Source organism: Drosophila suzukii, chromosome X (genome assembly GCF_043229965.1).
Source record: "Drosophila suzukii chromosome X, CBGP_Dsuzu_IsoJpt1.0, whole genome shotgun sequence".
Taxonomy (NCBI): Eukaryota; Metazoa; Arthropoda; class Insecta; order Diptera; family Drosophilidae; genus Drosophila; species Drosophila suzukii.
In genome coordinates this window covers 28540231-28563668 of record NC_092084.1, presented here as the reverse complement: position 1 = coordinate 28563668, position 23438 = coordinate 28540231, and the positions used below count along the sequence as shown (strand labels likewise).

Here is a 23438-nt window from a genome sequence, read left to right as displayed (position 1 = left end):
ATTACAAACGGTACTTACAAAAGTTGATTTGAATTAAAGAAAGTCTGTACAATATAAATATGAATAACCTGAAATGACCAGGCACTGCACTGGTTGACCAGAAAGAAGCAGGGCAAGGCCTGGTGTATATCACATTTATGTGTGTTTGCGGGCCGTGGTCCTTTGATGATTCCTACATCCTTCCTGAGGCTTTACTTCCTCATGGCGTTCAAGGAAGAAGGCTGAACAATTTGTTGAAATTAAAAAATATAACACGTTATGTTTTGAACTGTTAGTGCTATTTATACCCTTTACTCTTATAGAAAAAAGGGTCTATTCCATTCGGGGAAAAGTATGTAACAGGTAGAAAGAAGCGTCTCCGATCCCATAAAGTATATATACATATTCTTGATCAGCATCACTAGGCGAGTCGATAGCCATGTCCGTTTGTCCGTCTGTCCGTGTGAACGCTGTGATCTCGGAAACTATAAAGCTAGAGATATTTCAGATGAAGATTCCTTAGACATCGCAAGCACGCTTAGTCTAACGCCTATAAGCCACCTAATGGCTCCTGAAGTTTTAAGGCTAGAACAAAATAAATTGAAATGTTTTGCTCTACCAACCTATCGATTGACATAAAACAAATTTGCCACGCCCACTCAAACGCCCAAAAAGCTTAAATCTGCGTGCCGCCCACATAAGTAACGGATATCTGATAGTCGAGGCACTCGACTTTAGCGTTCTTTTTTGTTCTCCCCTTGCAGAGGGTATAATGATTTTAGTCAGAAGTTTGCAATATATGTATGCTTAATCAGCGTCACGAGACGAGTTGATCTAGCCATGTTCGTCTGTTCGTCCGTCTGTCCGATTCTACGCAAACTCTTATTTCTATTACAAGTAGTATATAAGTCGGAGCTAGCCGGATCTGACATCTATATCAGATGGTGGGACGTTTTGAGAGGGATCTTAAAGCACCTGCTTTGAGCTGTATAAAGCGGTGGAGAAGCTAGCGGTGGAAAACAAATTTAATTTAAAAAGTACCTTTAAACTCAAAATAACTCTCTCTATTAAAGAAAAATCGCGATAAGGAGTAAGATTACATTTTTGGAAAACTATTTTAAAATTGAGGTTTTAGGCCGATTTTAGTTTTCAAATTTCATTTATTTCTGTACAAAACTATAGTTTTAGAACTATTTGAATTGACTAGCATATAATTCCAAAGACTCGAGGATCAATAATGAAGCCGTTGTTCGAAGATTATCTTCATTTATTTATTTAATTTGTGTTCAAAGTTTCAATTCATAATTTATTTCCCACATTTAGAGAGTTAAATTTTCCGAAACTCCAGGAATTCGATATGGTATTACCGTTTATGCGTCCGTCATTCAATTAAAGTTAACTTAATTAACACTGATTCTATGTTTTTCTGATTGTTATCCACGCTTAATTGATTATCATAAACGTTCCTCTTTCTCTTCTGCTCACACCCTGTCGCTGGGTCATTACCTATAACTAGGGAACGCTGTAAATGTTTATTAAGCATCATTTCATTATGCGGGTTGACGGTTACAAAATGCGTTTGTCTCAATTGACCCCGGACTCCGACTTTCTGTATCCCACAATCTTCGTCTGCATATGCGTTTTCGTTCCTTTTTATAGCTATATTTATACACTCAAAATAAAATTAGTCCTCTATATTAGAAAGTCGACATTAAGATTCTTTTTTTCAATAAGAAATTTCCTTGTATGTTTACCGAAAACGAAATATAACGGTCTATGTATTACATTAATTACGATCGTTCCTATGGCAGCTATATGATGAAGTCGTCCGATTTGATTTTAATTTTATTCGAAATAATAAAATATAAAGAGAATTAATTCCTTCACTGTGTTGCAAACTTCTGACTGAAATCAATATACCCTCTGCATGGGTATACAAATAGGCTAACGAAAACCAATTAATACCCTAAGCCTAAAATAAAACTTACCCCAACAAAATAAGAATGTTTTCCTCTAAGAAATATATATATTTGTTTTCGCATGCTCTGCGTACCGAAATATTCATTTTTAGAACTTGTCAGCGGCCGAGCTGCTGTATCCTTAGCGCAGACAGCTAAAGCGTTTGGTTAGAAACCGAAACGACGCAAGTTCGAATACAAAAGCCACCATTTGTCTTTATACCCGTTTATATTAGATTCGTCGGAAGAAGGAAGCGTTTCCGACCTTATAAAGTATATATATTCTTGATCAGGATCACTAGCCGAGTCGAACTAGCCGAGTCGAACTAGTCTTTCCGTATAAACGCTGAGATCTCGAAAAATGTAAGTGCTACAATGTTAGAATTAAACATACCGATTTTTGGGCTTCCTGAGCAGCGCAATGTCTAGCGTCCCAATTATTGATGATTTTTTAGCTTAAACTAAAATTAGTTTTATTGACAGGTATTCGTCTGATTTTTGGTCACATAGAGAACGGGAGAGGACGTGCAAATTCAGTTGCTCCAAAAAAATGGAAAACAACGCAAAACTAAATAAAATTTGAATGCTAGCATGTGAAATGTTTGCAGCGCCAAATTATTATTTCATTGCTATTAGCAAATTGATCAAAGATGAGATTTCCATTCAGGAAAGAAAATTGAATAGGGACTATTGTGGGCTAACAGTACACAGTGGGGAATTTTAGCCCTTTTTGGCCAAAAGTAGTTTTTAAAAGTGGTTAGATATTTTTTAATAACTAGCGCTGTTAAATCGCCTACTTTTCTTTAAAGTTAAAATTGCCATAAAGTGTAAAATTAAACAAAGCAGTTCAGTTTTTGAGATAAAGTCCAATCAGACGGGATTTTAACTTGTGTTTGTGACCTTGATATTGTTTGTATTGATCTCGAATAGTCGTATGTAATTTCTAAGTTCAAAAAAACTAAAAACATTAATTGAATTTTAATTTTCAAAGTTAAAGTTTTTAATTTTCATTAAACTCACTTAGTATAAAAGTGCAGTTATGCGGACTTTTTCTGAAACTTAATTTTTAAGAAATCTACGTTATAATGCATAATTCCCGTATTTTTTTCTTGTAAGTTTCAGTTTCGATGCAATCTTACAAAAAAAGTATGCATTTTGGTTATTAAATATTTAAAAATTATGTTACAATATCCTTTCACGTATTTAACGTTGATATAAAGTTTTTGTTTAGTTTTGTATCAAGAATTATAATGGTTATAATAACAAAATTTGCAATTTCATTAAATAACAAAATTTTTGAAAATTTAGTTTTGTTATTTTATTAAGGACAAAACAAAATTTAAAAAAAGGCGGGGCCACGACTATTCTTTTTAATTCCTTTAAATAAAAAAGTATTAAATGTTCCTTCGTTTTTAAGTTCTTAATTAATGCTACAAAAGCTGGTAAAATTTCGCAAAGTGCAGTGACGCCACGAGAATTTTCACAAGTTAGAACCGTTTAAACCTTTTAAGTATTTATAACATCTTCCTCGCATACGGGTTTTTACCTATATTTATTTTTTGAACAACAATTTTGGGAGGTGGATGCTCCTTTAAATGGCTTTTTCTTAAGATAAATAACGTACAAATGCCAGGTTTTGTTAAGAAGGACATAAGCTGGAGGTTGCTCATTTCCTTAAAAAGAGCGTATCAATATTTATTTTCAAGGTGAAATCAAGAGCAGTGGAGGAATCCTTAAAGTCAACATTCCTAATCCTAACTTTCTAACTTTAATAGTTTCCGAGATCTTAGCGTTCATACGGACAGACAACTTTCATTAAAAAATTTTTTGACTTTTAATGTCAATCGCTTAACCCATGTGTTAATCGACGAGCAAAAAAACCTACAGTCCGATGATTTTTATTGAACAATACGAGAAAACACAATTTGTTTGATTAGTTCAGACGTACAAAAGCTTTTCATATGCTTGACTGATTACAGGCTTGGGCCAACTTATTACACTGTTACTTACTTACATTTACATTTGCTCCTTAATTTCGATGTGGATTCTGAGAGAACTTATAAGGTTTATAGCTACATACATAGGTTCGATTTACACTATTGTTGTAGGAATTGCATAAAAATGTTTTTGTTATAGAAACTGCTTACAAAAGTTTTTTTTCCTGCACTGTGCTTCTTTATATATGTATTTGTATGTATCTATGTCCGTATCTTGCTCGGCATGTCTATGACGATGTCTATGTCTCTATCAACTTATGCCGCTCAATCGATTCATATTATGAGTGTTTTTGTAAATGCCTTTTCCCGTTGGGTTTGGTCAGCTTTTATTGTTTCAATTTGTGACTTTAAGTCGGTCCATCCCATATTGTTTTTGGCACGGGGTCCCAACTCAGGTGCTCTGCACACAAAAAAACTCACTTGTAAAATGCGAAACCAAACGATGATCTAAACTTAAAGCTCAAAATCAAAATAATGTTCCTAACACTTTCCGTGAACTTTTATAAATTTAAAACAATTTTTAAGCATTTCATTTTTAAATCGAAATTTAAAAAATGTTTGGTATTTTATAAAAGGTACATTGGCACCCCATCGATACATTTATAAAAGTTATTTCCTTAATATCAATAATAATGACAAACGTTAATATACCCTCTAAAAAAGTACACAAACTAAAAACATTTGTTGATATTTAGTAGTATGGCAGTACCATTTTAATTAGCTACCCAAATCCGTAAAAATTGAGTAAATCTTCACTTTCGGTAGATTACCTATAAATTGTTCAATCGTTTATATGACAACTAAATGATGTAGTCGTCCTATTTTGATACAATTTAAAATCCACTGATAAAATTGTACATCATATATCTCTGTGTTCATGTGCATTTTGACATCTAAGTTAAAATGGGCAATATAAAAGTAGAAACTAAAAGCTACTATTGACTTGAAGTTTAATCTCCGATTTTTTCCTGTGTTGATGTGCTTTTAGTTTTCCGCTTGAGGATCTGTTTTTAGCACTTGACATAATTTTCGGTTTCAATTTCAGTTCGAGCTTCGGATGAGGTTTCAGCGTGCGGCTTCAGCTTTGTTGTTTTGCAATTAAATTTGATGACATCAAAGGCGTATTTATCGTTTCCGCTGCCGATCGTCGCATACTTGATCGATGATCAAGCACGTCGTATCATAGATAATAAGACAGTGAGGCTTCGGCTTCTGTTTCGGTTCTAATTCGGTATATGTTACGGCCCAACAGATGTATTTGTATCTGTCGCCTGCTGCTGTGGTTGCATCTGTAGTGGTATCTCGTGTAATTGTGCCTGTATCTCGTGCAGTTTCCATTACGGTTCATGTTTTGATTCGATTCCTGGGGTGAGGGGTACGGGGTACTGGGTGTCAGGTTCTGGGTTCAAATCGCCAGTCTTGTGGTCTTTCTTGCAGCTCTGCTGGTTTAGTTCATTACCGACGCTTGAGACTCCGACTTGTGATAGACAGAAAAAGAAAGACGAGGCTCTCGGGAAAATTCGGTGACTCGGAGACTCTTGTTCCCCCATTGATTGAAATTCATTTTTTGTGGGGTTAAACATTGTGGCGTTAGCAGCATGAAATGTGCGCAAAACAAGTGAAATTTATACATTTTCAAAGTTTAACTATACATACGGTTTAAAAATATGGATTATATATACAAATCTTATAAAGAAGCTCCAAAACGTATTTTTATAAATCATTTATCAGTTATCTATAATCAGTAATAAAATAGAACTCAGACCGGCCGAAAGTCTTAGCAACTATGGCCGATTCCTCCCTGTACCTTAAGTTTTAAACTTTTGGCAACAGTGTACAATAAATAAATAAAACTCAGAACTATTATTATCATTTGAAACTCTGTTGCAAAATACGTTAAGGCTCTAACTCTCAAAGTTTTGTTAACTTTTGTCATTGTGTTTATTTGCAGTTTCGGAAAAATTTTTTTTTTCAATAATATAGGAGGTTTTATCTACTTAAAAACTATTATCTTAAAACATCGTTCTATTTACATTCAAAACGACAGTTTTGGAACAAGTTTTTCATGGAACTGTGTTATAGCAGAAACTGTACAGATTTTTCGTTCGTAAAATATGTAACTTCTGACATAAAATAAACTAAATAAAATATTCGGCGCTAAGAGTGTTAGTAAAAAGCAAAAAAAAAAATATTTGTGCTTGTAAGGACGACCTATATTAAAGTGATGAGAAAAGAAAATCAAACGGAAACTTATTTAGTGAATAAAAGTTTAAGAATCTTAAACCTGAATTATTGATCCTGGGACTAATTTTTTTTAAGTTAAAATTCATAAAAAGATACCTAAGAGGTCAAATCTTTTACTTTGTGAACTGTATACAGTATATATATATATGTATAATAAGAAAAAAGATGTAAATGTGTACCTTTTTATTACCCATTTGCGAAGCGTAGTGACTTTAAAATTAGCGAATTACCAATATATATTATTGTGCTCTACATCGTAATAGGATAAGACTGGTATGAAATTAATTAGAAAACTTAATTAGGACTTTGCACAAATTTTAAGTATACTATAAAATTAAGTGATAAATGGTTAAGTTATAAAATTATGCAAAAAAATTGCCTTCAAGTTGACAATCAGTAACATACATTTTATCTTGTAATATTTCGCAGATATCAATTGCACTCAGCCCGCCATCGATGATTTCCCCAGAGACCTGTTCTCGGAGGCGCAAAGGCAGTCCGGTGCTGTTGTACTTCATGTTATAGCCAGTTTATATTTATTTGTAGCCTTAGCCGTAGTGTGTGATGAGTACTTTGTGCCAGCAGTTGAGAAAATATGTGCAGGTGGGTCCACCGGGTTCCTTGAATTGAACTCCTATGAATATTTAGTACATAAGTACATATTTTAACCAATTAACTAGCACTCAACATGTCCAATGATGTGGCGGGGGCCACGTTCATGGCTGCGGCCACCTCCGCCCCAGAGCTGTTTGTTAACGTGATAGGCACCTTCATCACGGAGGGCGATATCGGAGTGGGCACGATCGTCGGATCGGCGGTATTCAACATCTTGGCGGTGGCCGCCTGTTGCGGCATCGGAGCTGGAATGGTATGTGTAGTCCTCTTTCGGTGCCCAAGACGCCTAATCGCATAATCCTCTAATCGTCTCCACACATCCAGACCATACCCCTGGACTGGTGGCCACTGACACGGGACAGCATTGCCTACGGAGTCACGGTGGCCATTCTCATCTGTGTTATGCACGACGAGCGCGTCGAGTGGTACGAGGCACTCATCCTGGTTTCCCTTTACGCCGTCTACCTGGCGGTCATGTATTTCGACAAAACATTCCAAAAGTGCGCCAAAGGTAAGTGTTATTCCTGATTTCAAGCCCCTTGATAATAAATGTCAACTTCAGAAGGAGCAATATGGGAATATTAAGAAATAATATTTGGTAGTGGCTACGTGCTTTTAATGGGTTATATACACTTGAACCACTACAAAAAGCTAGATTTCTACGATTTTTATATAGAAACAAATATCAATCTTTTCTCTAAATTTAAAAAGTTAAAAGAAAATAATAACATCGCAGTTAAAGGCGAACTGCCGGACGCAGATCGATTTCAAGAGCCTTGCGTTGGACACGATTCCTAGACAACCCATTCTGAAAAAAAAAATTTTAAAAAGTTAGTTAGTTTATTTAATTATCTTGTCGCCAAACGAATGAATTTTGGATATTGGTATTACAGCGGAAAAGGCAGCGGTTTGAAAATAGTGTTTTTTCAAGGGTAGAAAAAATTTTTTTTTGGGTCTAAAATATCAAAATATTCTTTTTTTAGCCACCTCAAAGCCATTTATTGAAAAGCACTGTTGCGAGATAACCGCGTTTAAAGTTTAAAAATTCCTCTTTTGGTACCCCGAGAATAAAATAGTATATTTCAGGTTCTAACTATTCAATCGGTAATATTGTTCCAAAGAATTGGTTGTTATTAAAGAATCTATTTTTCTTATTGCCGGTTAGTTACGAGGGCTGCTATTTAAGTCTCTGGTCTATGTCACCTCTACACCCAGAAAAAAATCAAACATAAACGGGGTCAAACAGTGCGTAAGAGCCCGTTTGGTGACAATTCATGAACGCTCGTTCATAAAATTTTACTGAAACATTAGGGTTTTGGGTTTGAGATATATGCTAGTTTTTCTGGACGCCTGTTAGAGATTTATTTAATTTCTTTACATTTGTTTTGGTATCGTTAGAATTTAATATATTTTGGATTTTTTATTGATTACAAAGACGCTTTTTATTATTAAACGTACATAGAAACATTAGAAATAATATTTGAATAAAACTTACAATTCACAACCATCTTCTCGCGGACTCGAACCTGTGATACCATGTGTCAGAAGCGGACGCTCTAGCAGCGGTACTTGTACCTTGACCTACATACATGTTTTTATGAATGGTGTTGATAATTTAAGAACGGTGTTTTCCACATTTCTGTCGAAGCATTTTTCACTGACGCGTTCATAAATTTACCTAAATGTTTATGATTTGACCACGCGGCGTTCGTTTTTTATGAATGGTACATAGCGAACGGATAGTTGTCAAATCATGAAAAATGTTCTTGATTTTCTTCGCTTTTTTTTTTCTGTGTGTAGCCATATTAAGACTAATTAGCCTTTTCCCAAAATAAGTTTGGGCTTTTATTGATAAAAGCTCCATACAACCTTTGCATGTGTGATCACGTTCGATATCGATTAACGATTAATCAGAATCTTCCCTCGGCAGAAAAACGGAATTAACTCGTGAATATTTTCGTGCAATAATTTTTCACAACTTTAGTACTCCACGTCGAGACAAGACAAGAGTGCATCGATGAGTCACTATCCTATAGCACTGTGAAAAACTGGTTTAATGAATTCAATCGTGGCCGACGCTCGCTCGTACAAAGGTCGTGAAGGTCGCCTAAAAGGAGTCGTTGTTACAGAGGACATTGATGCCGTGCCTGAACTGATAATGCAAGATCGTCATTTGACATACCGTGAGATAAACATCCTTGGGCATTAACATACATTCGATATTGCATGAGCACCTAACCGTAAAAAAGGTTTGTTCTCGTTCGATCCCGAACAACTTGACAATCGCTCAAAAAAAGGCTTGTGTGGATTGGTGCAAAAAAATTGTGAAAAAAGTCAATCGCAGTGTTTTTAAAGTCGTTTAGAAGCCCTAAACAAAATAGCAATCGACCGTTTGGCTCTTTGAAGACGAACCAAATCCAACGAAAGTTGTTCGTGGAAAATCACTTTGAAGCAAATGGTCGCCTGTTTCTTCGGCAACACTGGTCTTGTGGCGACTGCTCCGCTTGAGCAACGATTGACGGTCAATTCTGTCTGAAGTCTTCGGAGAAATTCAAAAACGGAACAAGATAAAATGGATCATTGTGCACCATAACAATGCGAACTCCAACACATCAGTTCAAACAGCGACTTTTTGACCGGGCAAAACGTCGAATTCATGGGTCATCCGCCGTACAGGCCTAACTTAGCACCCAATGACATCTTTTTATTCCCGCACATCAAAGGAAAACTGAGTCCAACGATTTTCGTTGAAGCGTTCAAAAACCATGTTTTGGAGGTGTCCCAATCGAAGTGGAAAAAGTGCTTTGACCATTGGGTTGAGCGCAAAAGTGTATAAATCGGCTGGAATACTTTGAAAAAAAAATAAAACCACTTTTGATGATAAATATTCGCTTTTTCAATAGTAGGCCTGAAATGTATAAAGCAACCCTCGTATTTGGTCAACGCAGCCTGAAGATCCTTAAGCATGTGTTATGATATCCCTTAGAGTGGAAGATAATATGTCGGAGAGGACCGAAACTATAATTATACCCGTTACTCGTAGATTAAAAGGGTATACTAGATTCGTCGGAAAGTATGTAACAGGCAGAAGGAAGCGTTTCCGACCCCATAAAGTACATATATTCTTGATCCGGATCAGTAGCCGAGATCAAGCCATGTCCGTCTGTCCGTCCGTCCGGATGAACGCTGAAAACTCGGAAACTATAAGAGCTAGGCCTTTGAGATTTGGCATGCAGATTCCTGAGCTTCTTACGCAGCGCAAGAAGCGCAGCAATGTGCCACGCCCACTCTAACGCCCACAAGCCGCCCAAAGCTGTGGCTCCTACAGTTTTAGTGCTAGAATAAGCATTTTATCTAAAAAGTATTGTTCTCGTCAATACAATCGATTGATCCAAAAAAAGTGTGCCCCGCCCACTTTAACGCCCACAAACCGCCCACAAATTTCCAAAAATCGTAAATCTGAACGCTTATATCTCGGAAACTATCAAATATAGAGAATAAGGATCTCAGATTTAAATTCCGTAGCCTTGCCCAGTCGTAAATGACAGCATTCCATCATGCGTTCTTTCATTATGAAATGGCATCAAAAAGGTGTTCCGGAAATGATGAGTCTGTCCATTCTTTTTACACGGGTGCGGGACAAAAAAGAATGCACCCGTTGCATGCTTCTGGAAGCATATATCTGGAATGCACCTGGAAGTAACAAACTAAACACATTCTGGGTGTACTCTTTTTTAATGCACCTGGAAGCAACATACTAAACACATTCTGGGTGTATTATTTTTTTTAATGCACCTGGAAGCAACATACTAAACTCCTTCTGGGTGTATTCTTTTTTAATGGACCTGGAAGCAACATACTAAACACATTGTGGGTGTATTCTTTTTTAATGCTCCTGTAACATGTACCCAGGAATGCACCTAGAAGCATTCAAAAACCAAATATCTGGAAGTTTTCCCCAGGAATACATAAAACTGGATTTCAATTTCATATTTATTTTCATTTCAATATTCAAAAACGCAACTAATTTTTAATCGGAGTAACTCCCCTTCTGTACGGTGCTTTGGTGCTTCCTTCTTGTTTATGTACTTTTGTCATTTACGCAGTTCAGTCCTTGGTGTGCCCATTCATTTTTTGCGATTCTGAAAAATATAAAGCAAATTGAATATTATATATTTTGAAATATACATTACAATATACAATATGTTTATTTTGTATGTACAATTTACATACAAATAGTTATTATTTTATTTGTTTAATACATTTTTATTGTGTTCATATTGAACTAAATTATCTACACTTTACTTACCTGTGAAAATATTGATGTAAAATTGGTGGCAGAAAGCAACAAACTTTTTCAAAACACGTGGCACGAACTTCACTTTTCAGAACTAAAAATGCAACTGACGAGAAATGCAAGAGACAAGAAAAACCGCTCGCTTCCTTGCATGTTCCCTTTTGTCTTTATTATTTGTTTGTCAAGAGAACAGTTCCGAAAAAAGACGATTGTAAAAAAATGCGCATCGGCAACCTTCGGGTTTGAGTTTGGTTTTTTTTACATTCCCACTAAAATGCACCTGGATGCACTATATTGAAATACACCCAGATGGCACCCAAAAGACTGCCCCCAGCACGCACATTTTGCTGGGTAAATTTGCATGCGTGCTGTTTTGCGTAAAAAAGATACGACCCAGAACTAATTCTTTCGGAATACGTTCCCGAGACGGGTGTTTGGGCATGCTTCTGGATGCATTATTCTGAAACACTTCTAGAAGGCACCGCAATAGAATGCATCCAGCACGCACATTTGCCTTGGAAAATTTGCATGCGTGCTGTTTTGCGTAAAAAAGGTACGACCCAGAACTATGTTTTTTTAAAACACGTTCCGCAACTTACGACTGGGAAGTTCGCGCGCAGCTCGCTGAAGCGTGACATTTCTCTGATTTGCACTGATTTATGTTGCTCTGCGACGCCGAACCTCTGCCGCAGAAAGTTAGTTTCGGCAAGCCGAAGCTTATATACCCTTGCAGCTATAATTATTAAATTTAAAAACACAAAAAATGATATTCCCAATAGTATAAGATAATATGTCAAAAAACACCGAAGCTATAATTTGTTTCATATTATTTTCCTACCAATTTTACGATCGTTCCTATGGCAGCTATATGATATAGTCGTCCGATTTTGATAAAATTATATTCGAAATTCAGAACTAATTAAAAAATGTTATTTCCAAGCGTAGGAGGTTATATGTTAAGGAACACCGAAGCTATAATTTGTTTCATATTATTTTCCCACCAATTTTCCGATCGTTCCTATGGCAGCTATATGATATAGTCTTCCGATTTTGATGAAATTTAATTCGAAATTCAAAACTAATTTAAAAATGTTATTTCCAAGGAAAGGAGGTAATATGTTAAAAAACACCAAAGATATAATTTTTTAACATTTTTTTTTCCGATTATTCCTATGGGAGCTATAAGATATAGTTGTCCGATCCGGCTGGTTCCGACTTATATACTACCTGCAAAAGATATAAGACTTTTGGGAAAGTTTCAGCCCGATAGCTTTAAAACTGAGAGACTAGTTTGCGTAGAAACGGACGGACAGACGGACAGACGAACATGGCTAGATCGACTCGTCTAGTGATGCTGATCAAGAATATATATACTTTATGGGGTCGGAAACGTCTCCTTCACTGCGTTGCAAACTTCTGACTGAAATCATTATACCCTCTGCAAGGGTATAAAAAAAAATAAAATAATAAAAGCAGATAACATTTCAGCGGAGTTAATTTCTACAGCTCTAGGCGAAAACCAATTTATTTTCACATTATAAGTTGCAGGGTATGGTGACGAACTGATAAATACACACTAAAACTCTATGAAGTTGTGAAAATTATTTATTTTTTCTTCAAGAAAGTTTAAAAATGTACAATAATGGATTACAAATTTAACTGTATACTTAAAAAATGTCTCTTCAGCTCTGGGCTTAAATTGAACAAATTAAGTTGTTCAATTTCTAGTTCACAACAGCTAACAAGAATGAATTGTTTTTTTAGTTATCGGCTGCAGAAATAAAACAAATAACGATATAATGTTAGCGAATACCAAACAAAAACTAAGTCGTCATACCCTACAAAATTTTCGTCACGATACCCTACATGGTACTGTTGGAAATATGATGGTGCCACTTTCACAAAGCCTAGTGATCACATCGCCGAAAACTTTGAGCTAACCACAGGAGGGAGCGAGGGGTAAATACGCGGCTAACGCATTTCGTCGGCTCTGAATTTCAGCGCGGTACTTAGACGAGCTAAGGAAATAACAGATTTAGCGAGTGAATTTCGATGAACGCCGTTAGCCGCGGCCCAAAGAAGAAGAAATTTAATCTTTGGCGGGGTTCGTGCAAAAGTGTTGTGGAAACAAAAATTTAAACATGGAAGAAAACCACAAAAACGCCCGCATAATGTCAGTGCAGTGACGTTTTCAACCCCATAAAGTATATATATTCTTGATCAGCATGACTAGACGAGTCGATCTAGCCATGTCCGTCTGTCCGTCTGTCCGTCCGAAAGTCTTATATCATCTGCAGGTAGTATATAAATCGGATCGGACAACTATGTCTTATAGCTCCCATAGGAATAATAGGAAAAACAAATTTAAAAAAATTATATCTTTGGTGTTTTTTAGCATATAACCTCCTAAGCTTGGAAATAACATTTTTTAATTAGTTTTGAATTTCGAATTTAATTTTGTCAAAATCAGATGACTATATCATATAGCTGCCATAGGAACGATCGGAAAATTGGTAGGAAAATATTATGAAACAAATTATAGCTTCGGTGTTTTTTAACATATAACCTCCTACGCTTGGAAATAACATTTTTAAATTAGTTCTGAATTTGGAAATTAATTTTATCAAAATCGGACGACTATATCATATAGCTGCCATAGGAACGATCGGAAAATTGGTAGGAAAATATTATGAAACAAATTATAGCTTCGGTGTTTATACCCGTTACTTGTAGAGTAAAAGGGTATACTATATTCGTCGGAAAGTATGTAACAGGCAGAAGGAAGCTTTTCCGACCCCATAAAGTATATATATTCTTGATCAGGATCACTAGCCGAGTCGATCTAGCCATGTCCGTCTGTCCGTCTGTCTGTCCGGATGAACGCTGAGATCTCGGAAACTATGAGAGCTAGGCTATTGAGATTCAGCGTACAGATTCCTGAGCTTCTTACGCAGCGCAAGTTTGTTTCAGTAGACTGCCACGCCCACTCTAACGCCCACAAACCACCCAAAACTGTAACTCCTACAGTTTTGATGCTAGATAGAAAATTTTAACTGAAATGTATTTTTCTCATCAATACCTATCGATTGACCTAAAAAAAAGTTTGCCACGCCCACTTAAACGCCCACAAACCGCGAAAACCTGTGACGCCCACAATTTGCATGCTAGATAACAAATTTTAACTGAAATGTGTTGGTGTCGTCAATACCTATCGATTGATCCAAAAACAAATTTGCCTCGCCCACTCTAACGCCCATAACGCTTAAATCTGTCTACCGCCGGTAGGTGGCGCATTTTAATCTCGCTTTGCTGCTTGCATATCGCCATTTCCCTTTGAGTAACGGGTATCTGATAGTCGAGGTACTCGACTATAGCGTTCTTCCTTGTTTTTGACATATTATCTTATACTATTGGGAATATAATTTTTTGTTTTTTTAAATTTAATAATTATAGCTGCAAGGGTATATAAGCTTCGGCTTGCCGAAGCTAACTTCCTTTCTTGTTTATTATTGGAAAAATTACATTCAAAAAACAAATCGTTCGTTACTACACTCCCCAACTTTATGTGGTCGGAAACGTCTCCTTAAGTGCGTTGCAGACATCTGACTGATATTTTAAAGGTTTAAAAGTTATGTCTCATAAGTAATGATTACACCTGTGTACAAAATGGAACTTTGTGAATGTTCTGGAAACCATTTCTACTATTTCATGATAATTGCATCCTCTTGAGTAAAAGTACCTTGCCATGCCTTATAATAAATTTGACAACATACATATAGGAGTAAAGCAGGGGTTTAATGCTATAACATATCAAATAAAATAAACGCTTAAAATCGTTTTAAACCAAAATTAAACATCGGTTTTTAGTATTTTTAGCTATGCCACCGAACATGTAGGCGATGGTACATAAGTTTTTATGGGACTTTTCTTAGGAGGTCCCAAATATCAGGAACTAGACAACTAGGAAAGTAGATTGACAAAAGAGAATTACTTGGGGGTGTTACAGAAATCTCGCCAGCAAAATTCTGGGGAAATGAACGTAAGCGTCAATACAAGTTTCATTGAATTTCTTCCCGAGCAATCCTCTTTTGTTAATCTATCCTATCTAACCTATTCTATCACATTTTTATGACAAAAAAATACTTAATTTAAGTGGTTTTGAAAAAAAAATTTTAATGGTCCAATTTAAAAATAATTTTTGTCATGTAGATGGGTATTGATAATAAGAACAAAATAATTTAAATAAATAACATTAGTCAAAAATATTTAGAAACGTGGGTGCTAGACGGGTTCTAGCGTTATAGGGGATTGTGGGTGTTAGAGTGGTCGTGACACCCTGCTGAAACAAACTTGCCCTGCATAATAATCTCTAGAATCTGCATACCAACTTTCTAGCTTTTGTAGTTTCCGAGATTACAGCGTTCATACGGACGAACATACAGACGGAAATGGTTAGATCGACTCGGCTAGTGAAACAGTGAAATGAGTTGATTTCGTCTCATTTTCAAGTTGATTTTGGTCTTAATTTAAATTTGGATCAAATGGTATAAAAATAAGTTCTGTTTTTCAGTACATTTTGGTATTGATTTTATCTAAATTTGGGATTAAAAGATGAACATTTTAAACTAACTTTAAAAGGAAAAATGAATTTAATTGAATACCCTCCCCAAAAAAAAGGCAAAAATAAGAACATTTAATTGTTATTAGTTTCATGTTTTTATTAAATTGGAATTTAAATATTTATGATGTGATTATTCGATTATTTATATATATATGTATGCTTATGACTATATATACATGCTTATGACTTTTTAAATCTAAAGTAATAAAGTAAGAGTGCGTTGGTTTGTGAAAGTAATTATTAATTTGTTGTGTGAGTTTCTGACAATTAATGGTATTTTTGTTTATATTTACATACATACATATATACTCACTCATACATACATACATACACATATCCATATGTATGTATGCAGTTTAAATCTCTGTCTCACGATTAAGCGTGTACAGCTACATACATATATATAAAATAGTAGATATGTGTATATGTATGTAGGATACATGAACACACGTGGAGACGAACGAATTTGTCCTTACCAAATTCTTGAAAAAACACTTGCACTTCAATGCAGCCAGACTTTAAAAAAATGTACTTTTTGTTCTATTTTTAGTCCTTTCCGTTCTTACTTTAAGAACATTTTGAGATTACTTAGTTTTTAAGAACAAATTGAATTTGATTTATGAACCATGTATAACATTTCGTACTTGTTTTGAGAAAAATTTTGATTTGACCACATTTTAAGAACCAATTCAACTTGTTTCAATCACAATTTAAAAATGTTGAACTTATAAAATGTCTTTCTCATTTTAAGAATATTTTCAACTCAAATAAGATCGTCAGAATTCTCTCTGTGTACTTTCCGACGAATGTACTACAACTTTTTATTCTATGAGTATCGGCTATAAAAACCATAGCCAGCTATTTGTTAATCAGCAACGCAAAAATATATAATGGAAAAAACATTATCGGCCCTGTTCCAGTTTTTACATCCGAAAGATTCGAATTTCCTTGACCTGTTCCAAGACTGAAAGAACTGCACGGACTCGAATTATCCTCTGTTGTTACTGTGTAAACTTCCAAAATGTTCTCACGGAAACTTTCCGACAAGAATTTGGGTGAAAATTTAAGTCCGACAGCATGAACAGTAATTGTTAAAAAATTCTGCTTTATATGCAAGTGATATTTTTATCATATTCTTTGATGTTCAATGTTCATAATTGCATCATCAGAAAACCCGGTATATTCCAACCTATTCAATTTTTGCAAATCCGTCGCCCCTGTTATGAAATCGGCTCGGATTTAGATAAATCGGGCTAGGGTTGTCATGGTACGCAAGAAAAAAGTATTTTTAGTGATGAGATCTGCACATTATTTATTTTGTTCGTTGTACTTTGGTAAGAAAGATTATTGATCCGAGATATTTAAACATATGTTTTTGTTTAAGATACCAATTAATTTAATGTTGTAATTGTGCAAAAAGTCAAAAGGCAGGGATATTTTTAGACGACCACGGCAACTCATTTTCTTCACAATTTTGCAGAACTAGAGTGAAAATGTTTAAACACTGCCATAAAATGGCTGTCTTATTTTTACAAATATATTGCAATTTTTGTTTATGCCAACTATTGTTTTTTTATTGGATTTAATGCATTAAATGTATATAACTAATGCGCAACCAACAGCGGGCCAAAATGTAATCGGCCCTTTGGCTGAAAAACGCAGGCAAAGTTAAGTCTTTTGTCGAGGGATTGTCCCTGCATTCGGCTGTTTTAAGAGAAGAGACTCACTTCCGAGTGGAAACTGGAACAGGCCCGTATATAAAAAGTGCAACGTCGTCTCAGGGGTTGTCTGAAACCAGTGGTTGACATTTTGTTTCATTTTGCTTGTTAATTTGCATGGGGCAGCTCATCGATGTCTGTCAGCCAACCGCTGTGCTAGGCTGTATGTGTGCCGGTATGCCCGCTTTATAGGACACTGTCGACCGCTGCCTTAAACGAAACCATGCGCACTAAGTTATGTGTTTAAAAGTGGATAAAACTTAGTGCTAGAAGTATAAATAATTCGTAACTCAAGAACATTCAAATTCTGGTGCGCAAATTAAGAGAGTCAAAATAAGTTGCAAATAGCGTGTGTGAGAATGAGAAGGGGGAGTTGCAAACGTAAAGAAAATGCGAAAATATACACTGGTCGGCATAAGTATTCTGACGTAACAAAAGTTAAATTTACTCATAATTTGAACGTACTTTTTGTAAACTTTATCATCAATGGAAAGGTAATTTAAATGCCGTTTGAATGATACAACACATTTCTTAACCTATTCAGTACTTATTGAAAAGGACAAATTTGTGTTTTTTTTTTAAACTTTTATGAATGTGGAAATTTTTAGTCTGTTGGGGTGGTCATTGAGATGTGCTCTGGTTCGCATAAACCACGGAGCTCCAGAGATCCTTCGAAGTGTTTTCGCTTGCAAAACCAGGATTTTGTTGAGCGATGCCGTAAACCTGGAGTCCATAGAAAAGACTTGGCGCTAGTATGGACTTATAAATTTGGACCTTAAAACCAAGTGCGAGCTTGTTGCGTGGTGCGTGAAGCCAAGCCATCTGAGCAACTTTGGTCCTGAAAGAGTGTTGGATACAAGTAATGTGCCTGCCGAAAGTGAGTTTTTTGTCTAAAGTGACACCGAGGTACTTGTATGCAGGAAGGGCTCTGATTGGACTTTCGTTGAGGCCGACTCCAGGGCAGCTACTTCGGCGGTTGGTGAATGTTACAGTGGCACATTTGTCTGCGCTTACTCGAATGTTCCAGTTCATGACCCATTGGTGAAATGCGTCCAGATACTCTTGCAATGCAAATGTGGCAGCCAAGATACTTTTGCTTTTTGTCATGAGGGCAGTGTCATCGGCGTAGGTCGCAATTAGCACGTCTTGTTCCTCAACTTCAGTGATTGGAGTTTGTGTAGGCATATCTGAAGCATAAATTGAGTAAAGAGTAGGGCCGATGACGCTACCTTGGGGAACTCCGGCAGAGATCGGTTTGGTGGACGACTTGTACCCATCGGCAGATACGTGGAAACTGCGTTCTTCCAGGAAGATTTTCATGAGCTGGAACAGCTTTTTACAGGAGCTCAGGGTGCCACACTCTGTCAAAAGCCTGCTGGATGTTAAGGAAGGCAGCAACTAGATACTCCTTCTTCTCCAAGGCTTCTAAAGTAAAGTTAACAACTCTGTGCAATGGCTCAGGAGTTCCGTGTTAAAGACGAAAGCTGAACTGAAATTCCGGAATCGCTCTGATGACATTCTCGTAAGTGAGTAGCCTGTTCAGGATCAGCCTTCCCATGATTTTTCCCAGGGATGATAAAAGACTAATGGGCCTGTATGAATCCACGTCAGTTGGCGATTTTCCTGGTTTTGGGATCATGATTAAATTCGCCGATTTTCAAACTTTCGGGTGTCCAAGAGTTAGTTCGGTGAAAGTTTACCTACAAGGTGTTTCATCTCTGTCAGTAAGACAGGTTTAGCAGGCAGGCTCATTTGAAATGGAGATTCCAGAAACTCTTCAAATTGTCGACGTATGCTTTCAGGCGAACAGTCGTAAGGCTTGAAACGTTGATCGAGGTTGTTAGTGAACGCATCAGCTTTCTCTAGGCTCGTACGGCACCAGCCACCTGAGGGGTTTCGAATTGCTGATTTAGGGGTGGGATGAGCCTTTTATCGTCTTGTGAAACGGCAAAGCGAGTAGTTATTACTAGCGTCTGTGTCCAGATTTTCTAAAAAGCTGTCTATAGACTCTTGTTTTTTTCGGGAGCGCCTTGCTTAGACAGTTAGCCAGCCAATTATGTATCTGATGGATTCGGGCGTCTTCCGTTCTTGCATATTCTCTTCTTACTTTTCGCTTTAGGTTGAGAAGTGCCCCAATTCTGGGTGGTAGCTGGAGATGTCTAGAGGTCTCTGTACTTTGGCGATTCCTAGGTGCAGCTATCTCAGCAGCCTCTATTATCATGCTCACGAAAAGGTTGATAGCATTGTCAATGTCAGAAGGTTCTGGACTTGTATGTTAACATCGCTCAGCTGTTCTAGGTAGGCTTTGAAAGCGTTTATATTAGCACCTCTGGCAAGTAGTCGCAAACGCTGTGGTTTTTTCACAGGTGTGGCATGCAGTATGGCCAGTATAGGAGAGTGGTCCGGGGAGAGTTCATGGAGAGTTCTTACTTGTATCCTGTCTGTACATTCATTATGCAAAAATCAAGCGCTGTCGGTGTTATCAGGGGGTTGTGTGAGTAGAAAGTGGGTTCACCCGTGGCAAGTTCTTGGTAATGCCCATTTGCCATGACTTCTTCCAACTGCTTTCCCCTGCTACAGGCTCGTGCGTTTCCCCACCATGCATGTTTGGCATTATAGTCACCGCCAGCAATAAATTTGCTTCCAAGTCCGGTGAGCAAGGATTCAAATTCTGATTGAATCCATCTTTCTGCTGGAGGTAGATATATCGTCGCTATCTCTAACTGGACTGTCGCTATCTGTCTGTCGTTGCTAGAGGCGGGGGCAGGCGATTGTGACTAAGGGAATCCATTATAATGACTGCAGAGCCACCTCTGCTGTTGCCACTGGGGTTATAAGCATGGTAGATAAGATAGCCTGGAAAGTAGACGCGCTGACCATCGCGCATGCGAGTTTCTGAGACAATTATGAGCGCTGAGGAATAATCGAAGCTCTTCAGATACTCTGACTAGTCCACGAGCGTTCCACAATCCGATATTTAATGCTGGTTGAGTCATTTCGGCAATCTGGCAATGAGAACCTGGACCAGCTCTCTGAAAGTCTTTTAGGACTCTGCATTTTCCTGCATCAGCTTAAATAAAGTGTCCAGTTTGGTATTGATGTCGCGGATGGCATTATCTATGGCTGTGAACTTATGGCTGAGTCTAGGGTCGGAAGGAGAGCTTGCGTCACTCTGCAGGGTGGAGCCAGTCCTTGCTTGCATATCCTCGGATCGAGCTACATATATCAGCATACGATATATTCGTTCTTAATGCCTCAGCTGGTATGAATCCACGCGAGGCGCGTCGTGTATCATCGGCTATCGGGAATCTAGGCCTCGGCTTTTGTTTTTTATTTTTTTCTATTCTGACTGGGCAGCCTTTATCTGACGATACGTGGTTACCGCCACAGTTTACTCACAAGCATGTATCGCTTACACAAAGCACGGGACCAGTAACATGAGGGCCACTACATTTATCACGAGCAGGGTTCAGGACACAGTAGTTCTTAGAGTGCCCAAAAATTCAGCATATTTGACATTGGAGTAATTCCTTTCTACGGGAAGCACGCTCGACAGTGACTATGTATCTCCCTAGTTGAGTAATTTTTAGGGACTCCGCTACGTTTGCACCCTGCTTAAGGTTGACATAAAACAAATTTTGTCTAGTTTAATAATTTATTGTATCTTCGTTATCATCCTCGTTAACCTGAATGTTCTTCCAATCAGTCTTTTGGGGCAGTATATGTTAAGGTCCTGAAAGCCGTTGTCAGTAAATCCCTGTTCTATCTGTGATTTCGGTACGTTGGTATGGAGTCCTTTGAGCACTACTCTGTAGGCCTTGTCTTCTTTTAGCTGATGGTGCCAAAATTGGCAGTTAAGCGTTGTCAGTGTTACAGCTACCCTAAATGCGTCTGAGTTGGAAACACCAAATTTGGAAGTGCGAATGTTGTAGTTTGAGGAGCCAATGACCGGATCGCTTGTTCTTGTTAGATTTTGTAGAGTCAGCATCCCCCAGATCCTGTTCCATTTTTTCTGATTCAGCAGCCAGGATCGCGAATCGATTGTTACCCAATGACTTTGCAGAAGAAGTATCTGCCGGCTTGTTGAGCGGCATTGAGGCCTGCAACTTAGTTTTGCGGATCGGGGGCGGAGTGAGAACAGGTAAAGAGGGCTGAGCCACGCCTTTACGTTTTCGGCTGACGTTTCGGTCAGGAGCTTGGAAGCCACAGTGTATGTAGAAGTACCGCACAAGATTGGTTGGGCGTTTGAAATGGTGCAGGTAACACTAGTAGTAGAGTTACTGCTAATTGACACCGTGGAGCTGGTGATCGTTGTTTGACCGGGCATACCTGTAAGGTGGACAGATTAGCCTGGATGGCGGGCGCGGATTTGGGATATTTTTTCTCCAGGGTCTGCACCAGCTATATTTCTCATCTTCTCAAATTTATCGCTCCTATTGCTAGGCTGCGAGTGAGCAGATGACTCTTCCATTATATCAATTGTCTTTATACTTATGACGCATAAAGCAATTGATATTCACATGTCACGATCAAAAGTCTGCAAGATAAGTTGTAAACAACCTCCCGCTAAAAACAACACGCTTTGAGTCTATATATCATATAGCTGCCTTAGGAACAATCGAAAAATTATTGGGAAAATAATATGAAACAAATTATAGCTTCGGTGTTTTTTAACATGCAACCTCTTACGCTTGGAAAAACCATTTTTTAATTAGTTCTGAATTTGGAATTTAATTTTTTCAAAATCGGACAACTTTATCATATAGCTGGAAAATAATATGAAACAAATTATAGCTTCGGTGTTTTTTAACATATTCTCTTATACTATTTCGAATATTATTTGTTTGCATTTTTAAATTTAATAATTATAACTTCCCTTCTTCTTTCTTTCGTAAGAGCGTTACAAACACAATCGCCCTCGCTTATATTATGACGAAGGAAGTGCGCGTTTTCATGAAAACTGTCTATGAACAGTGCTGCATAAACATTGGCTTATGCGTTCAAATGTTGTAGCTTCTCAAAAATTTTCGGACGAAAAATTATAAGGTGTCATCCCCACATGCGACAAACCTCAAATAGCACTTTTTGTGTTTGTTATGATGTGCACTAACACTTAAAAAACTACGAAAAATATGGCATAAAAATTAAGTTTTGGGTGGGAGGTTTTCAAGAGATTGCGGCCAAAAGTCTATTATTTCAACTTAAGTTTTTCAAAATATTTTTTGTTTCCAAGCCAGAAATTTACATATTCTTGAAAAGGCAAACTTATTTCAAATGAGAACAAATTTGTATTTATTATTTTGCATTCAAATTGCTTAAACAATTATAAAGGTGCAATAGTGTGTAGAATTTTCATGGATTTATTTTGGGTATGTCTCATTTTTCTAAGAAAAAACAAGAGAAAACGCTACAGTCGATGACCTCGACTATTAAACACCTGGTACTTAGATAAGTGCGAGAGCGATGGAGACTCTCTGCTTGTTTCAATAACACACCTAGCCTATAGCGCCCCCTAGCGCCACTCAGCCTATAACGTCACCTAGCATTTAGCGTCACGTAGCCTATTGCGCCAACTAGCTTATAGCGCCCTTAGCGGCTTGGTGGTTTGCTACGTGTGGTAGATTGCAAAATATTGATTATTATTTAATTTTATCTTTTTAATGATTGGTCCGACTTAAATAATTTTTGGCATGTAGATGAGTATTGATAATAAACACAAAATTCTCATTAAAATATTTACAAAATATTAAAAAATGTGGGGCTTAAGTGTTATGGTCGAATGTGGGCGTTAGAGTGGGCGTGGCATCCTGCTGAAACAAATTTGCGCTCAAGAATCTACATGCCAAATCCCAACTTTCTAGCACTTATAGTTTCCGAGATTTCAGCGTTCAAACGAACGGACGGACTTGCAGACGGGCTCGATAGACTCGGCTAGTGATCCTGAGAGTTGGAAACGCTTCATTCTACCTGTTACATACAGTCCATCAAATCAAGTATACTCTTTTACTT

General features: G+C 37.2%; 1 protein-coding gene and 1 long non-coding RNA gene across 8 annotated transcripts in view; one reads left to right on the top strand and one right to left on the bottom strand.

Moving 5' to 3' along the window:
* The window catches only part of zyd (sodium/potassium/calcium exchanger zydeco), a 67004-nt gene that overhangs the window by 37173 nt on the left and 6393 nt on the right, over window positions 1-23438 (top strand). For 5 of the 7 annotated variants that reach the window (XM_070997218.1, XM_017088807.4, XM_036819991.3 and 2 more), the window contains exons 3-5: window positions 6608-6781; window positions 6859-7046; window positions 7118-7304. In XM_070997218.1, the coding sequence (XP_070853319.1) occupies window positions 6608-6781; window positions 6859-7046; window positions 7118-7304 (549 nt within the window). Of the gene's footprint in view, window positions 1-5389; window positions 5540-6607; window positions 6782-6858; window positions 7047-7117; window positions 7305-23438 lie in introns of those variants that run through there. The other 2 variants (XM_017088808.4, XM_017088806.4) reach the window with 1 other exon arrangement.
* On the bottom strand, window positions 10769-11467 carry LOC118878184 (uncharacterized). The gene is made up of 2 exons (XR_005014715.3): window positions 11103-11467; window positions 10769-10935 (listed from the first exon to the last, which is right to left on the bottom strand). It is a non-coding gene; the product is annotated as an uncharacterized lncRNA (long non-coding RNA).